Source organism: Stomoxys calcitrans, chromosome 1, assembly GCF_963082655.1.
Source record: "Stomoxys calcitrans chromosome 1, idStoCalc2.1, whole genome shotgun sequence".
NCBI lineage: Eukaryota > Metazoa > Arthropoda > Insecta > Diptera > Muscidae > Stomoxys > Stomoxys calcitrans.
Genome location: NC_081552.1, coordinates 55,292,375 through 55,307,336, shown reverse-complemented (window position 1 = coordinate 55,307,336; position 14,962 = coordinate 55,292,375). Strand labels below are relative to the sequence as shown.

Genomic DNA, 14,962 nt, shown 5'->3' with positions numbered 1-14,962 from the left:
AAAATCGACTTTGATAAAGTCGAAAAGGCGACATTTCGCAACAATAAGTCGAAAAATCGACCTTTGCTATTTTGATAAAAGTCGAAAAGTCTAAAAGTCGATTTTTCAAACCAACTTGGGATCCCTAAGATAAAGCTGGCAATCGACTAATCGATTAATCAACTCCTTCAATTAAAAAATCGAAAAGTCAATTTGCCAATCTTGCATTGAAATCGATTAAAATGTGGAAGTTGATACGATAGCGAATTTTTATATCAAAATTGTTAATAATTGAATTTCTTCAAAACAAGAAACAATGTAGTATTCCCTGCAATTGGACTTTTAACATTTTTGTGTAGATGTCGACCATGTTTTTAAACATAATTAATCGCCAACTACAATTTTCTCGATAAATTTTAATGTTTATCACAAATTTATTTTTTACCGTTATTTCCAACTACATATCGAACAGCCTTCATCAAAAGGATGTAAGTAACAAAAAATTCCAAAATTGAATTTTTATCGAAAGACAGCTATAATGAGGCCACCGTAGTGCAGAGGTTAGCACGTCCGCTTATGACAGTAAACACCTGGGTTCGAATCCTGCCGAGAACATTAAAAAAATTTAAGCGGTAGTTATCTCTTCTCAATGCTGGCCGCATGAAAAATTCATCAAGGACCAGCGATTATACTTCTCTCATATAAATGAGTTCTGTTCGATACAAGTTTTAGTTTTAAGAGACCTTTTATTTTGGATTTTGGACCTTTTTGGATTTTATGAGTCGGAAAAACATATTGGTTGCAGCGATCCAGGAGACAACGCTGACCAACACCTACAGATTTCACAGTTGTCACGGATACGTAAGGATCGCTCAAGGAATAAAGGTGGGGGTTTGGCCGTCGTGACACACCATTCCGTGCAGTATAGGCCCATCTCTCTTGCGCCTGGCGCTAGTGACCCCTACATGTCTTGCATGCGAACAGAGAGCTATACAACGTGTACATACCGCCGGTTGGTAGCTGTGTCCCAATTAATGGCCAGGCTTAGAAACCAGACATAAGTGAGTTAATATCCGGCCATAATCGTCAGGTTCTAGGGGACTTGAATGCGCATCACGTTTCATGACATTTTCCCCTAGATAACGACCAGCGGGGCATAGTTTTGGCAGAGCAGATTGAAGTGTCCACGTTTTGCACGGTGAATGACGATGACCCCACTAGGATAACGAGAGGGTGTAGCAGCTTGCTAGACATTTATATTGCATCCCCTGATCTCTTGAGTGACGTATCCTGGCAAGCAGTCATCTCTTTGGGGTCAGACCACCTCCCCATAATTCTCACCATCGACCAAACACTTCATAACCTCTGAGCGCCGGACGTTTATCAATCAGAAGAAGGCCGATTCGGCTGGCTTCAGAGAGTACACCAATCGGTTCTTCAGTGAACTGACACCCCTCGGATATGCTATTTGCCGAGAGGAAATTCCGAGACATCATTAACGCAGCAGCCTCTCGCTTTATAACAGCCGGTCGAATATCCCAAGTGCGGTCCAATTTCCCGGCACAGACAGTGATAGTCGCAGACGAGCGGATTAGATTCGTTATACGGACCCCACTAACCCCAGAATCAGTGACCTGAATCTGGAAATAAACAGGGTAGTCAACGAACATAGGCGGAATTTGTGGATGGAACACTTGGAGCAATGTAACTTAGGCAAGCTGTGGTCTACTGTTAAGTCACTCTCGCACCCCGGTAGACGGGATGACAGGACCTCAGTCACTTATGGCGACGTAACCGTGACTGATTCGAAGAGATGCGCCAGGTTGTTCAACCGTCAATTTATTGTGCATCCCGAGAGTCATCCGTGGCGCCAAATCATCCAAGGCGTTGGGCCCTACTACTGTCCTCAACCTGTCTTTGAACACTCTTATAGTTCCCGATGTCTGGAAAATGGGCAGAGTGATCCCGCTACTGAAGCCTAGAAAGGACCTGAGTTTGGGGGAGTCGTACAGACCGATCTCCCTTCTCTCCCCAGTACGCTTTGGAGGCCTTAGGCCTCGTAGGAGAATTTTCATTCGCAGAGCATCAACATGGATTTCGGAAACTGGACACCACACACATTTGCCGTGGCTTCAATCAGCCCAGGCCATGTGATAGGACGGTTCTCGTGGCACTGGACCTATCGAAGGAATTATCTGTGTGGTCGCCAGTCATTTGTGAAATTTAGGGATAAAAAGTCGAAGCACCGTAGAGAGAAACAGGGAGTTTCCCAAGGCGGGGTAATATCTCCATCACTGGGGTGATATCTCCGGCACCTCTACATATCCTCCATTCCACCTCGCTTGACGGCATAGAATATCGTATCATATGCGGACGATTGTTCGAACATGGCATCAGGCCCAACCTATTGTTGACATCTGCGATAGGTTGAACGTCTACCTCAACAAACTTGCCTCATATTTCGCTGCAGAAATGGAGAAATGGCTTCGCATTGCACGAAATGAAATAAATAAATCTGAAGAAATCTGCCACCAAATCTTCAGCCACATTGTTCACTACAAATATGCGTGAGGTGAATGCCGGGCTGACTGTCATGGCCGATGGAGAAATGATTCCGACCATCAAGTGTCCCAAAATACTTGGCGTCACATTTGACAGCTCTTACACATTCTCCCCACATGCCACAGCAATTTGCAATACAGTCAAAAGTAGAACCTAGGTCCTCAAGTCACTTGCTGGCAGCACTTGGGGTGCAGACAAAGAAAACTTGTTGGTAAAGCAATTGTCTATAGTAAGTTATGCAGCGCCAGTGTGGTCTCGTAAGTTCTGTGACACGCAGTGGAATAATATCCACATCTGTCAGAATGCCGCCCTCCGAACTGCGACGGACTGTCTCCTCAGTTCTCATGTGGACCACCTCCATCAGGAGACAAAGATTCTACTAGTGCGAAGACATAACTACATGCTGTCTAAGCAATACCTTTTGGGCCGTTATCGCAGAGACCATTCAAATCATCATCTTGTGGATAGATATCCACCGGCCAGAAGTCTTAATGTAGATTTACATGCTCTAGAGCGTGAGGTTCAGCGCTACAAGAGAGAAACTCTAGATCAAGTGAATGTAGTCCTTGGAGAACGACCGCCTCCCATTGCATCTGAAGAAATTCACCTCCCACGGCATACCAGAGTAGTTCTGGCTCAATTACGTCCCGGCAGATGCCACCGCCTCAACTCCTTCAGAGCAAGGATTGTTGCCGACGTGCAAGATGTATGTCCTGATTGTGACCAGGGACCACATGATACACGTCACCTGTTTAACTGCCCAGCCAGCCAGACAGACTCAGACCCAGATCCCTCTGCACGCAGTTCACCAAAGTCGCAAAGTTCTGGGATCTTGACAATCAACAGAATCAAGCAGACGAAAGATAGAACACAACAAACTGCTACAACAACAACCTTTTTATTGCGGAACCCGAACGGCTTGGCGCAGATTGACGCCAGTTTAGTAAGGAAGTTTACACGGCTGATTACCTACGGTAAATATTTCGCAAGTGCCGTCAGCACTAGAAAAGGCTAACCACTGTAATCATCTATGTAGATTCCACATAGACAAAGATAATCATAAAAGGCAGTAAACATAGAAGAAATAATCAATAAAAACATAATCACTGTTTATTTTGATTGTGATTTTTTAAATTAACGGCACTTAAATTTTCAGAGACCTGAAAGCTTGACGTTATCCAACTACAAAAAGCTTCGAAGACACCATTGTAGTGCAGTAACTGAACGCTACATAATAGAAATACTCAGTGCAACTCATATCGCAGAGAAGAATATTCTCGTATAGTCATATTTTCCGGAAATTTAAAGACAGCTTTTATATAGATATTATAGTAGATAGTAGTATGTCTTTGGTGTCATCGCAAAATGTGCCTTGCGTAGTTTTAAATAATGGGCGTCAAATGCCCATGATAGGTTTGGGCACATGGAGAGTAAGTTAGTTAATACATATGTAGTACATACGCTGAAATCATTGCATTGTCCAAGTCAGCAATACAATTGAACTTGACCTATAAAAGAAATTGCAACTTTCAGGGTCATTATCAAGCACATGGACACATGCATGTTTTTCTAAAAGTTGGTTAAGCTTTTCACTTTCTCTTTGTTTTAACAGTTGCAACGCAAAGCCTCTGAGGTTGTGCGAGATGCCATAGAGGTGGGTTATAGACACTTTGATTGCGCCCATATTTATCGCAATGAACAAGGAGTAGGAGAAGCTTTTAATGAATGCATGGAAAAGGGTGTGATAAAAAGGTTCGTTGTGCGGAACAGTAAAAAAAATGTTTTTGCTTACTGAAAGTCTTCTTGATCCTTGTTTCATTTTTTAGAGAAGATATTTTTGTTACCAGCAAACTATGGAATACATTTCATCATCCCTCTATGGTACGTCAGGCCTTGTATACTACTCTAGACAATTTAAATCTTGACTATTTGGATAATTATTTAATTCATTGGCCTATGGCCTATAGAGATGGCGAAGATCTTTATCCCAAAGATGCCTATGGCTTTTTGGCTTTCTCCCAAATCGATTACATAGACACCTGGAAAAGTATGGAGACCTTGGTGGAGGAAGGTCTAATCCATAGCATAGGTTTATCTAATTTTAACATCGCACAAATTAAACGTATTTTAAATGTGGCAGATATACCTCCCGCAAATTTACAAATTGAATGTCATCCATATCTCAATCAAAAAGAACTCATGCAGTTTTGTAAAGAACACAATATAGCCGTTACTGCATATAGTCCCTTAGGATCACCAAGTTCACCTTACAAGAAACCTGGTGAATTTCCCATACTTCAAAACCCGACAATATTGCAATTAGCCTCAAAGAGTGGAAAGACACCGGCTCAAATCTTGATTCGTTATCAATTACAAAGAGGCAATGTTGTTATACCAAGATCATCCGGCAAGCAGCATATGGAGGAAAATTTAAAAGTATATGACTTTACCCTAAGTGATGAAGATATGCAGGTTTTGGATGGCATGGATTTCGGTGGACGTTTTATGTTAATGATTGAGTAAGAAATTCATTTGGGGAAGCTCATGAGGTTATTTCCTCATATTTTTTTCATTTATTTTGCAGTGCTACTGGACATCCTCATCATCCATTTGAAAATAAAGCGGAATTTAGATAATTAGCTTGAAATTAAGAGACAAATATACAAAATTTTAGTAAAACATAATTTCCGTCGGATCACGAGAAGAGTGGGCGATAAACCAAAACCACCATTATTTTAGTAGAATTATTTAAGCAATTGAAGTATAACAACTCCTCTTCAATTTAAATCAATATACGTAAACATTTTCTATATTTAGCGATTTTATTCTTCATGCCATGGATGGAATTTTTGGTCAATGGTGCACGTGAGAATTTGTTATTCCTTTAAACATGCATGGAAAATCTGGTCGGGGTCCGCCCATATCCTGAAATGGCTCTTTTATGCACCAACTCTCTTGAAGCGCTGATATCTCTGGGCGGTGGATGCCTATCTACAAGATGGTGGATAACAGTCTCTTAAATACTGCTTAGACAACATGTAGTTATGTATTCGCATGGGAAGTATGTGTCTCCTGATGGAGGTGGTCCTCGTAAGGCCATCACAGTTCGTAGAGCACCCTTCTGTCTAGTCTAAATCCTATTGCACTGCGTGGCACGCATCTGGCGAGCCCTCACCTGCGTTGTATAGTTTACCACGTGCCAGCCAACTGTTTTGCATGTATACAGTTTTTGGTTATTTTTGCCTTATTTGTGTTTTATCTCATTTTCTTAAAAAGTCTTTTTCTTATTTCAATATTTAAGTTTTATTGGTCTTCACTCCTCATAGGCACCCTCGCCATTTTCATCGTTTTCATAGTCATTATTGTCTTCCTCGCCCTCTTCCTCACCCGCTTCATCATCCTCCTGTTGCTGTTGATCCCACCACGATAATACTCCTAAACCAGACTCATTTATGGCACCCTATAAAATTTTACCATACTTTAGAAACATTTAATCACCATTATCTCATTCATCTCATACTCACAATAATGCGATATGGTGTTTTTGACTCCCCACTCTGACCTGCAGTTGTGGATGTAGTTGCCGCCGAGGTTCCTGGTTTCATGTTGTCATTTTTTGGCGGTCCAATTGGAGAACTTTCTTCAAACATTTCTCTTGATACCCGAAATTTTATAGGTTCTCCAATGTCCATAAATAAGTCATGTTTTCCCCCATCGTCCAAGGGATACTCCCATACCCAAGCCTGTTCTGTCTCATCAAAGCGAGAAGGATGTTGCAATGCCGTAGGTGGTATTAGAATATCATCAAAGAAGCCCAAAGTAACATGAACGCCCTCATGACTGCAGCTTCGTATTTTTCCCGTCAATATGTTGCTGATGGCGGGACGGAATACTATGTAGCGAAAAATGACTTCTGTATGGGAGGCGCCATCGCCCGGCAGTATAATGGAGTCTTTCAGAGACACAATATCCTTTAAGGCTATACAAAGACCAACATTTAAAAGGACCTGTAAGAGTGCCAACAGGGTTGGGAGAATATTGTTTGCCTATTTTGTTTCATATTTACCTTATTGGCCAGCTTTCGATTGATTTCATCGCTTATGGCGTCTAGCAACTTTAGATTAAATTGTTCTGGTGCTATGCGCACCGTATCCTTAAGCTCTGCCAAAACAAACATATTTGTTTATTTTATTGTTTACAATGTGCTTTTTAGGAATCTTAAAGTCGTCTTTCGACCAATCGATTAATTGTCAAAGTCGACTTTGACTGATTAAAAATGTCGAATAATCGACTTCAAAGTCAACAAATTGATACGTGTTGTTGGCGATTACCCATGGTTGAATTAACAAGGTTGGCTCACTTGCCCTACAACAACAAAATTAACTATACAACCCTGTAATGATGGTGGCACAAATTCCCACTGAGCTGTCAAATTTCTGGACACTTTTTAATTGACATTCTAATTTTTATTTGCATTATGATGCGTACCAGCCACAAGATCGAATGGAATTTGGAAACAACTCTGAAGTTGGACAATTCCATCAGCTGGGCAAGTGAGCAAAACTTCTTAACTCAACCGTGAATTCACCTGTGTGATGTTAACGACGTTGTAACTTTCATAACGCAAAAATTTATAAAATTACAGGGTGACACAAACTAATCAAAAAGTACGGATATTATCAAACGAAAATTAAGCTGTGAATTATCTACTTCCAGCCGGGAGGCCAGGAACGGACTTCGTTCACAAAAGTACATATACCAATTTAAAGGGGAGATCACTACCTTCAATTTGGTATATCACACTAAACCCAGAACTGTTTTTGTTGAACAAATCTACCAGATTTTGTCGTGGAACCCAGTGGATCCGGACTGTCTCGACGGAGAAGGTGGACACAATGTGCTGGTGGGCGCTGGCTTTTGGCGTTTAAAGCACCGGTTGTGGCTCAGTCTGGGGCGCGGGTCTTGCCAACACACCATCTCCAGAGACAGCTGACAAAACCAAATTTAAACCAGCTCTGGATGGAACTGAAAAAAGGGTCACACACATTCATTAAGACAGTCACATTGAAACTGTTTCCGCTCGCACTTACCGCCTTGATCCGCTCTTCAGTGGGCACTGAGATACACTTCAATACCCTGGATGACCCACCCCAACCACGGTATCCGATGTTTAACCATTTTGGATACCCCAGAATCGTCCTACTCAACCCCCTCTACAGCATGGTGCACTACCTCTTTCTTACCTTAACAACTACTCCTCCATTGTGAAATGAGAACTAGGCGAAGATGAATTTCATTTCAACGTTATGAAAATGGTGAGAATTTATTTGGATAATGCAAAATTCATACCTAAATTTCAAATGATAAAGAAGACAAAAAACTAACAAACCAGAAATTATAGTGACAACAGCAATCCAAAATTCTAATAATTTCAAATTTAATACAATATAAAAACTTCAAATAAAATAATATCAATACACTGTCTCTTCTTTTTGTGCATGTCCAGCCGGTCTTCCTGGTCCTCCTTTTCAGCAACGTGTATTTTCGCCGGCGTCAGCATTCCCTCTTGTCTGTCCGTCCGTATAGTTGTGATAAGTATGTGTATTCCGTCTGTTTTTGGGTTTCCCGTAAATAAAAGTTTTTTTTGTCTGTTTTATATGTTTATATTTCTTCCTCCAAGGGCCTAAGTTCAAAGCGAACACCACATGCAGTAGGGGCTCCTTTTCGTCCCAAAAGCTAGAACTGCTACTCCCCTGGTACAAGGTTGAACGGCGCCTATTTGCTCTCGCGTCGTCTACAAAAAACCAAAGATATGTATTTATATGGTGTTTGCCTTCCTAGCCGCTTTATTAATAAATTATCTTTCTTTCTGTTATTCGTACCGCTGACCAGTGCCTATGATGTCACCCAGTAGTCGGATGTTCCCAAGATGGGCAGCGGAGGTGGAGAATCTTAAGTTTTGGCGTTTGGTTTTTGTGTGATTTCAGTTTTTGTTGTCTTCACTGGCTTTTAACAATTTTAAGTTCTTTCTAATAATTTTCAGTTTTTTTTGTGAAACTTCTCTTTTGTTTCAGATTTCTAATAACTTAAATTTTTTTTCAGTTCTTCAGTTTTTGTTTTATTTCTTTATTTATTTTTCAAGCTTTAATTATTTTCCTTTAACACTTAAGGCTTTGTAATTGTTTATTATTCTTCGACGTTTCTTTAAAATTTACACTCAAATAATCTTAAGCCTTTTCCTTTTGTAAAGTCTAATAAAACAATTTTCAACCTTTAATGTTCGTTTTTTCTTTTTCTGGGTTGTGTTGTGTTCCACCTCCTTTTCTCTGCCGAGTTCAAACCAAAAAAGGAACCTTCATTTTGAGGGCTCTAGCCAACTTGGCTTTGGTTGACCCCCATCATGATGTAGGTCTTCCAGCCGGCACCAACAAAACATATGGGGCAGCCATAATGACAGGTTGGTGTCAGCTGGTTATATCTCTCTCCCTGATGGGCCAAATATAACCAGCAGGGGTCGCTGGAATCATATTAGTGACACAGTGACATAATGGCTCTGGGTATGTACATTAGGCCGCACACTACAATTTTTGTTTTGAAACTGGGGGGCAGAAAGCCATAAATTGACTTTGTTCAAAAAAGTGTATGTTTTTTGTAGAAAGTGTATGTTTTTTGTAAGTGAACTGTTTTTTGTAGAAAAAACTTTCAAGTTTTCTGCTTCGAAAGTGGAAGGCAGGACACTAAATCCACTCTGGAAGATATAAAAGTGAAAATACCAAATAAAAGTGTAATACCAAATTAAAGGGGAGATCAAGGGGAGGGATAACACACTTACCCCATAACTGTTTTTCGTAGAACAAGCCTTCCAGATTTCTATTTCGATGCTAGGGGGCAGGACACAAAATTCAGTCTGGAAACCATAAATGGACTTAGTTCGAAAAAGTGCGTATACCAACACATAGGAGAGATCCATACCTTTTATTTGGCTTATCACACTTACCCCAGAACTGTTTTTCGTAGAACGGAAAACTGGAAGGATTGTTCTACGAAAAACAATTCTGGTATATGTGTGGTATACCAAATTAAAGGTATTGATCTCATTCCTCCAGAATGGAATTAGTTTATTCAAAGCTTAATATTCCGGCGACAGTAGCTAAAAACGGTTGATAATTTCCGTACATACTGAATTTGTGTTAGTCACCCTGTATTACTGTCATCTTGCGAGTTATCGTAGGTAACTTCACTCAGGTTTCTTTTTTAAATCAATTCAAATTGCCATAGTAATCGATTTTCTTGTCCTTCGGAACCAAGGCGTATTTAATAAGGTGGCCGCATCAGCACAGCTGATGGAACTCGATATGTCAATTCATTTTAGAATTCGCCTTATAAAAATATAAACTTCAAAATAAAAATTTTCTAAATTGATTTTTGTGTTTGCTGCTGTTATGGTTCTTAAACTTAGGTTATATAATGGTACTCGTCTAACAACCTTAATCGCTTTGTCGCCCCAAAAAAATTCAAAAAAAGCCAGAACTACCGTGGTCTGCACTTGGTAGCAATAACATGCAATTTTGGTGGTTTTGTGGGTAAAGCCTCTGGAGCCAATGGAAATTTTGAACATTTTATAATTTGTATTTTCTTGCTTGACCCTCAAATATTAATAAACTACTTTCTTCTTGCTCTGATTGGCTGAAGCAAATTTGCCGTAAATTTTAAATGTCCCGGCGAATCGATTTTTTCGACCTGTATACAAATGTTGGCATATCAAGATCCCAAAAAAATGCTTTTTTGTAGCAATTCGCCGAAGCGGCCACCTTGTACGGAACTAATAAGCCAGTCTATATATTTGGTAGTCACCTTTGCGCAGATGTCTACATGACCACCTGTACAGCTGCACGTCTGGGTTCGAAATTAGGCGAGGACTTTGGAAAAAATTTTGTGATGGTCATCCCCATACTATTGGTGGCGACATTTCTTGGTAATTATATAATATATAATAATTTTGAACAAAAAAAGTGTTGCCCAATGGCACGTCGTTTGCAATTGCCTAGGAAAGAAAGGTCCCTTATCGATGAACTAAGATTTGAAACGCCACGTGGCGCTAAGGTTTGCATCTTCGCGTATGACGCCGAACGAATCCTTATAATTTTTGGAGCAAGGCGGCCTAAATTGTTTATTGTAGCTTCATTAATTAAATCACATAGTTATATGAATGATCGACTGTTTTGGGATGAGGTGATCCCCTGGATATATAACCAGAATAAAGATATGAGATTCGCAGGCCACTAAAATAGATTTTTTGGACGATAATGACAATATGGGACTCAAATGAAAGGTATTCGGGAGTTTGCGAATATGGTCAGGAAGGAGATATAGGGTTTGTAATTTGTTGATTTCGGAAGGCTGCGGACTTTCACCCGTTACCCAAAAACATCACCCAAAATCAAAAGTGGACCGATCAGGACGATATGGGTATTAAATGAAAAGTATTGGAAAATAGAATACGAATATGGCATTAAAATTTGGCTCTAAGCACCCATTGGGCCGCCCAAACCCCAAAATTCCCCCAAGCAGACATATTGGACGTTCATGTCAATATGGGCCTCAAATGAAAGGTTTTCAGGAGTAGATTACGAATCTGGCATACAAAATTAGATTGAAGTATAGAGGGTCACCCTACCCTCCAAAAACGCCTTAATTGAGCATATGACCCATCATGACTATATGGGACTCGGTTTTTTGTTTGTTCCGTAGAATCATAAACGGCTGAACCGACTTTCTTAAAATTTTCACAGATTGTGTAAGTTTGGCTGAAAGGAAAAATAGGCTATATAATTTTTAGATATCAGACGTGGGCGGTATTTGAGAGTAGATTACGAATATGACATTAAAATTTGTGTTAAATTCTAGGTGGCGCTTTTGCTTCCAAAAATAAGTCAATAGGTTGAGAATTTTGTAAAATTTTAATGATACTTATCTTGAAAGCAGTATTTTGTGTTAAAAGTTGTAGTCAAATCCAAATAAAAAAAAGTCAATAATTATATGTGCGAGCTTACACGCGCTTCCATCGCTAGGACAAAATGCAAATTTGCATTCCATTAAGAAACTTGGGCAAACTTCTCACATATCACTGCCAGAACAGAACTTTTAAAATCATACGTAAAGTCTTTAGTTGTGTTTTACTACCGTAGTCCCTGTTAAATAAAGCCCTACTTCACAATATTCATATAAGCTACTATGTAAACAATTTTGTTCGATTCGGCTGGAATTTAGATTTTAATTTGTAGGAGCCCGACGATAGTTATGCTAAATATGATGCAACTCTAACCATATTTGGATACCGCCAAAATATAAACCGATTATTCTATTAAACTTCTTGAGGTCGTAGAGAGCTATTTTTCTAATAGTGTCCACATTTGAATTATCAATTTTCTAACTTTTTATGGACAACAGTCCCAGCTTCACAAGATTCGGTTTGTTCTTGTTATGATGGAGGCAGCAGGAGTATCGGAGCCGTTGTTTCTGGTGAAGGGTACTGTAATTGACAGACCCGCTTGTCCCATTGCTCCTCGCATATTAATAAACGCTGTTCTATTCAAGATTTATGGCAAAGAAAATGGTCGATCAATTTGTAGGGCTTTTAACGACATTTTTTTCCCGCAAAAAATTTATCTTCTTCTTCTTTCGAACCGAACACTGATTTTGGTAATAAAATTCAATGATTTGCAAGCGTTGCTCGTTAGTAAGTCTATTCATGATGAAATGTCAAAGCATACTGAGCATCTTTCTCTTTGACACCATGTCTGAAATCCCACGTGATCTGTCAAATACTAATGCATGAAAATCCTAACCTCAAAAAAATCACCCTATATGTAAGTCTGAACCGAGTTCTTTGAAATTCGCCAATAACGTCGAGACTTATAAGAGAATCCCACGGGCAAAATTTCATGAGAATCGGTTTACAAATTACGGTAAAATTCCAATTTTAATCCACATCGGACGAACATATATATGTGGCAGCTATATCTTAATCTGAACCGATTTCTATGACATTCATCAATAAAGTCAAGACTTATAAGAGAATCCCTCGGGCAAAAATGAGTGAAAATCGGTTTACAAATGACGATATAATTCCAATTTTAGTACAAATCGGACAAACATGTATATCTGGCAGCTATATCCAAATCCGATCCAATTTTTTCCAATCTCAATACGCTTTGTCCCTAGACTTAATAACATGCCTCTACCAAATTTGAAGACGATTGGATGAAAATTGGCACCTATACTTTATACACAAACTAACATGGACAGACAGACAAACAGACGGACAGACAGACAGACGGGCATAGCTTAATCGAATCAGAAAGCAATTCTGAGTCGATCGGTATAATTATCAATGGGTCTGTCTCTATTGCTTCTGTCCTTCTGTCGGTCACCCATCGCGAGGTTGACATGAGGCTCTACCGTGGTTGAGTGATCTCCTGGAGCCGGCATCGAGAGATGATAATCTCTCGTCCGGACAAAACGCCTCCCGCCGCAACTCGCGCTTCATGTCCAAGATGCCATAGTGATAGAAAGACGGGTCACACATCGCGAGTTTGACAGCGAGCTCTCCCGCGGTCGAGGCACCCCAGATAGGCAGGGAGAATTGGCACTACCCCGTTCTAACCCATGTGCACATTACACCACTGGACCACTCCTGGCGGCCCCGCACTCGCGACTGCGTAATATCATGAGTTTCGTCGCTCTCAGTCCCCGACGGATAACTCAGGTAAGTTGACGGTAAGTATAAAGTCGCAATCCTCTAGGTCAATTTAATCATCATATACACACACGCATTCCTCACCGCTTGTTGACTATGGGACGTAAATTGCAAGAAGAATCTTATGGAAGCGATTTAAACAGCTACAAATAAACGGCTTCGCCTTAATTGCAGCTCAAGGCTAGAAGGTATTTACTGTCGATCACCCATCGCGAGGTTGACATGAGGCTCTACCGTGGTTGAGTGATCTCCTGGGTCCGGCATCGAGAGATGATAATCTCTCGTCCGGACAAAACGCCTCCTGCAGCAACTCGCGCTTCATGTCCAAGATGCCATAGTGATAGAAAGACGGGTCACACATCACGAGGTTGACAGCGAGCTCTCCCGCGGTCGAGGCACTGGACCACTCCTGGCGGCCCCGACGGATAACTCAGGTAAGTTGACGGTAAGTATAAAGTCCCAATCCTCTAGGTCAATTTCATCATCATAAACACACACACATTCCTCACCGCTTGTTGACTATGGGACATAAATTGCAAGCAGAATCTTATGGAAGCAATTTAAACAGCTACAAATAAACGGCTTCGCCTTAATTACAGCTCAAGGCTAGAAGGTATTAACTGTCTTAGATCCTTAGTATGGTAAACGCCCAATGATTTCCCTTTTAGATCTTCAATCTCATATAAGCACTTTCCGACTGCCTTAACTATTCGACACTTAATGTATTTTTTGTTGAGTTTTGCGTTTATATTTCTACTGAAGTCGCTCAATTGATGGTTACGTCGATAAACCTTTTGACCTGGGAAAACCCTGACTCTTCGGGCACGAATTTGGTATTTGCTAGCCCTATTGCGGTAACTCTTCTGTAACCTTTTTCTGACCTCTTCCCTCACTAATTCCAAATGGTTCGATTTTGGTAAGGCACTAAACTCTGGTACTTGTCTAGACAGTCTATAAACGCTGCCGTGAGTAATCATATTCTCTCTTTTTCATCGACACAGTTTTTCCTCCTTTATCTGCGCTTAATATTAAAATCTCCTAATTTTCCTTTAGAAATTTCGAATTCATTCAATAAACAGATCCAATTTACAATGGAATGCGAAACAAATGGCATGCTATCCTACCTTGACACAATAGTCCATAGGAAAGGCAACAGGTTGAAGCTCGATTTGTACCAAAAAGAAACAGCATCGGGAAGGTTCATTAACTTCTATTCAAAGCATCCAAGGAGGATAAAAATCAACATTGCCACAAAATGTATCGATCCTTCCACATCGAAAATGAGAAGAGAATTCGAAACATACTAGAGCAAAATGATTTCCCAAGAAAAACGGTAACGGATCTACTAAAATACGGGAAGAATAAAAAGGACAAGGATACGAAGGAACTTGCACCAAGAATTTATAAAAGGACAACATATATTTCCGGCTTTTCGGAGAGATTTGGTAATTCCAACATTTACAACAAAGACTTATACCAACTGGCACTAAAAAGCGGCAATACCGTCAACAACCTATTTAGCAAGACTAAAACCAGGATAAGGAAAGAGGAAAAATCGAACGTGCGATGAGGACAAGTCCAATATATGCCCAATGGCATATATTGGCACTACAAAAACAAAACTGAAGACAAGGGTTTCCGCTCATAAATCGAATCAAAAGG

General features: G+C 40.2%; 2 protein-coding genes across 2 annotated transcripts; one reads left to right on the top strand and one right to left on the bottom strand.

Moving 5' to 3' along the window:
* Window positions 1-3,645: 3,645 nt before the first annotated feature.
* LOC106095050 (aldo-keto reductase family 1 member B1) lies at window positions 3,646-5,353 on the top strand. Its single transcript, XM_013262290.2, has 4 exons — window positions 3,646-3,971; window positions 4,154-4,293; window positions 4,368-5,060; window positions 5,126-5,353. Exons 1-4 carry the CDS (start codon window positions 3,885-3,887, stop codon window positions 5,175-5,177), a joined length of 972 nt encoding a protein of 323 aa, XP_013117744.1. The 5' UTR covers window positions 3,646-3,884; the 3' UTR covers window positions 5,178-5,353.
* A 414-nt stretch (window positions 5,354-5,767) lies between these two features.
* Window positions 5,768-6,791, bottom strand: LOC106095051 (DNA-directed RNA polymerase III subunit RPC8). The gene is made up of 3 exons (XM_013262291.2): window positions 6,608-6,791; window positions 6,066-6,548; window positions 5,768-6,001 (listed from the first exon to the last, which is right to left on the bottom strand). Exons 1-3 carry the CDS (start codon window positions 6,716-6,718, stop codon window positions 5,855-5,857), a joined length of 741 nt encoding a protein of 246 aa, XP_013117745.1. The 5' UTR covers window positions 6,719-6,791; the 3' UTR covers window positions 5,768-5,854.
* Window positions 6,792-14,962: the final 8,171 nt, after the last annotated feature.

Coding starts and splice junctions, on each gene's coding strand:
- LOC106095050 (XM_013262290.2), top strand. CDS start 3,885: ATGTCTTTGGTGTCATCGCAAAATGTGCCTTGCGTAGTTTTAAATAAT. Junction 3,972..4,153: donor TAGGTTTGGGCACATGGAGA/GTAAGTTAGTTA, acceptor TTGTTTTAACAG/TTGCAACGCAAAGCCTCTGA. Junction 4,294..4,367: donor GAAAAGGGTGTGATAAAAAG/GTTCGTTGTGCG, acceptor TTCATTTTTTAG/AGAAGATATTTTTGTTACCA.
- LOC106095051 (XM_013262291.2), bottom strand. CDS start 6,718: ATGTTTGTTTTGGCAGAGCTTAAGGATACGGTGCGCATAGCACCAGAA. Junction 6,549..6,607: donor ATCGAAAGCTGGCCAATAAG/GTAAATATGAAA, acceptor GCACTCTTACAG/GTCCTTTTAAATGTTGGTCT. Junction 6,002..6,065: donor AAACACCATATCGCATTATT/GTGAGTATGAGA, acceptor AAAATTTTATAG/GGTGCCATAAATGAGTCTGG.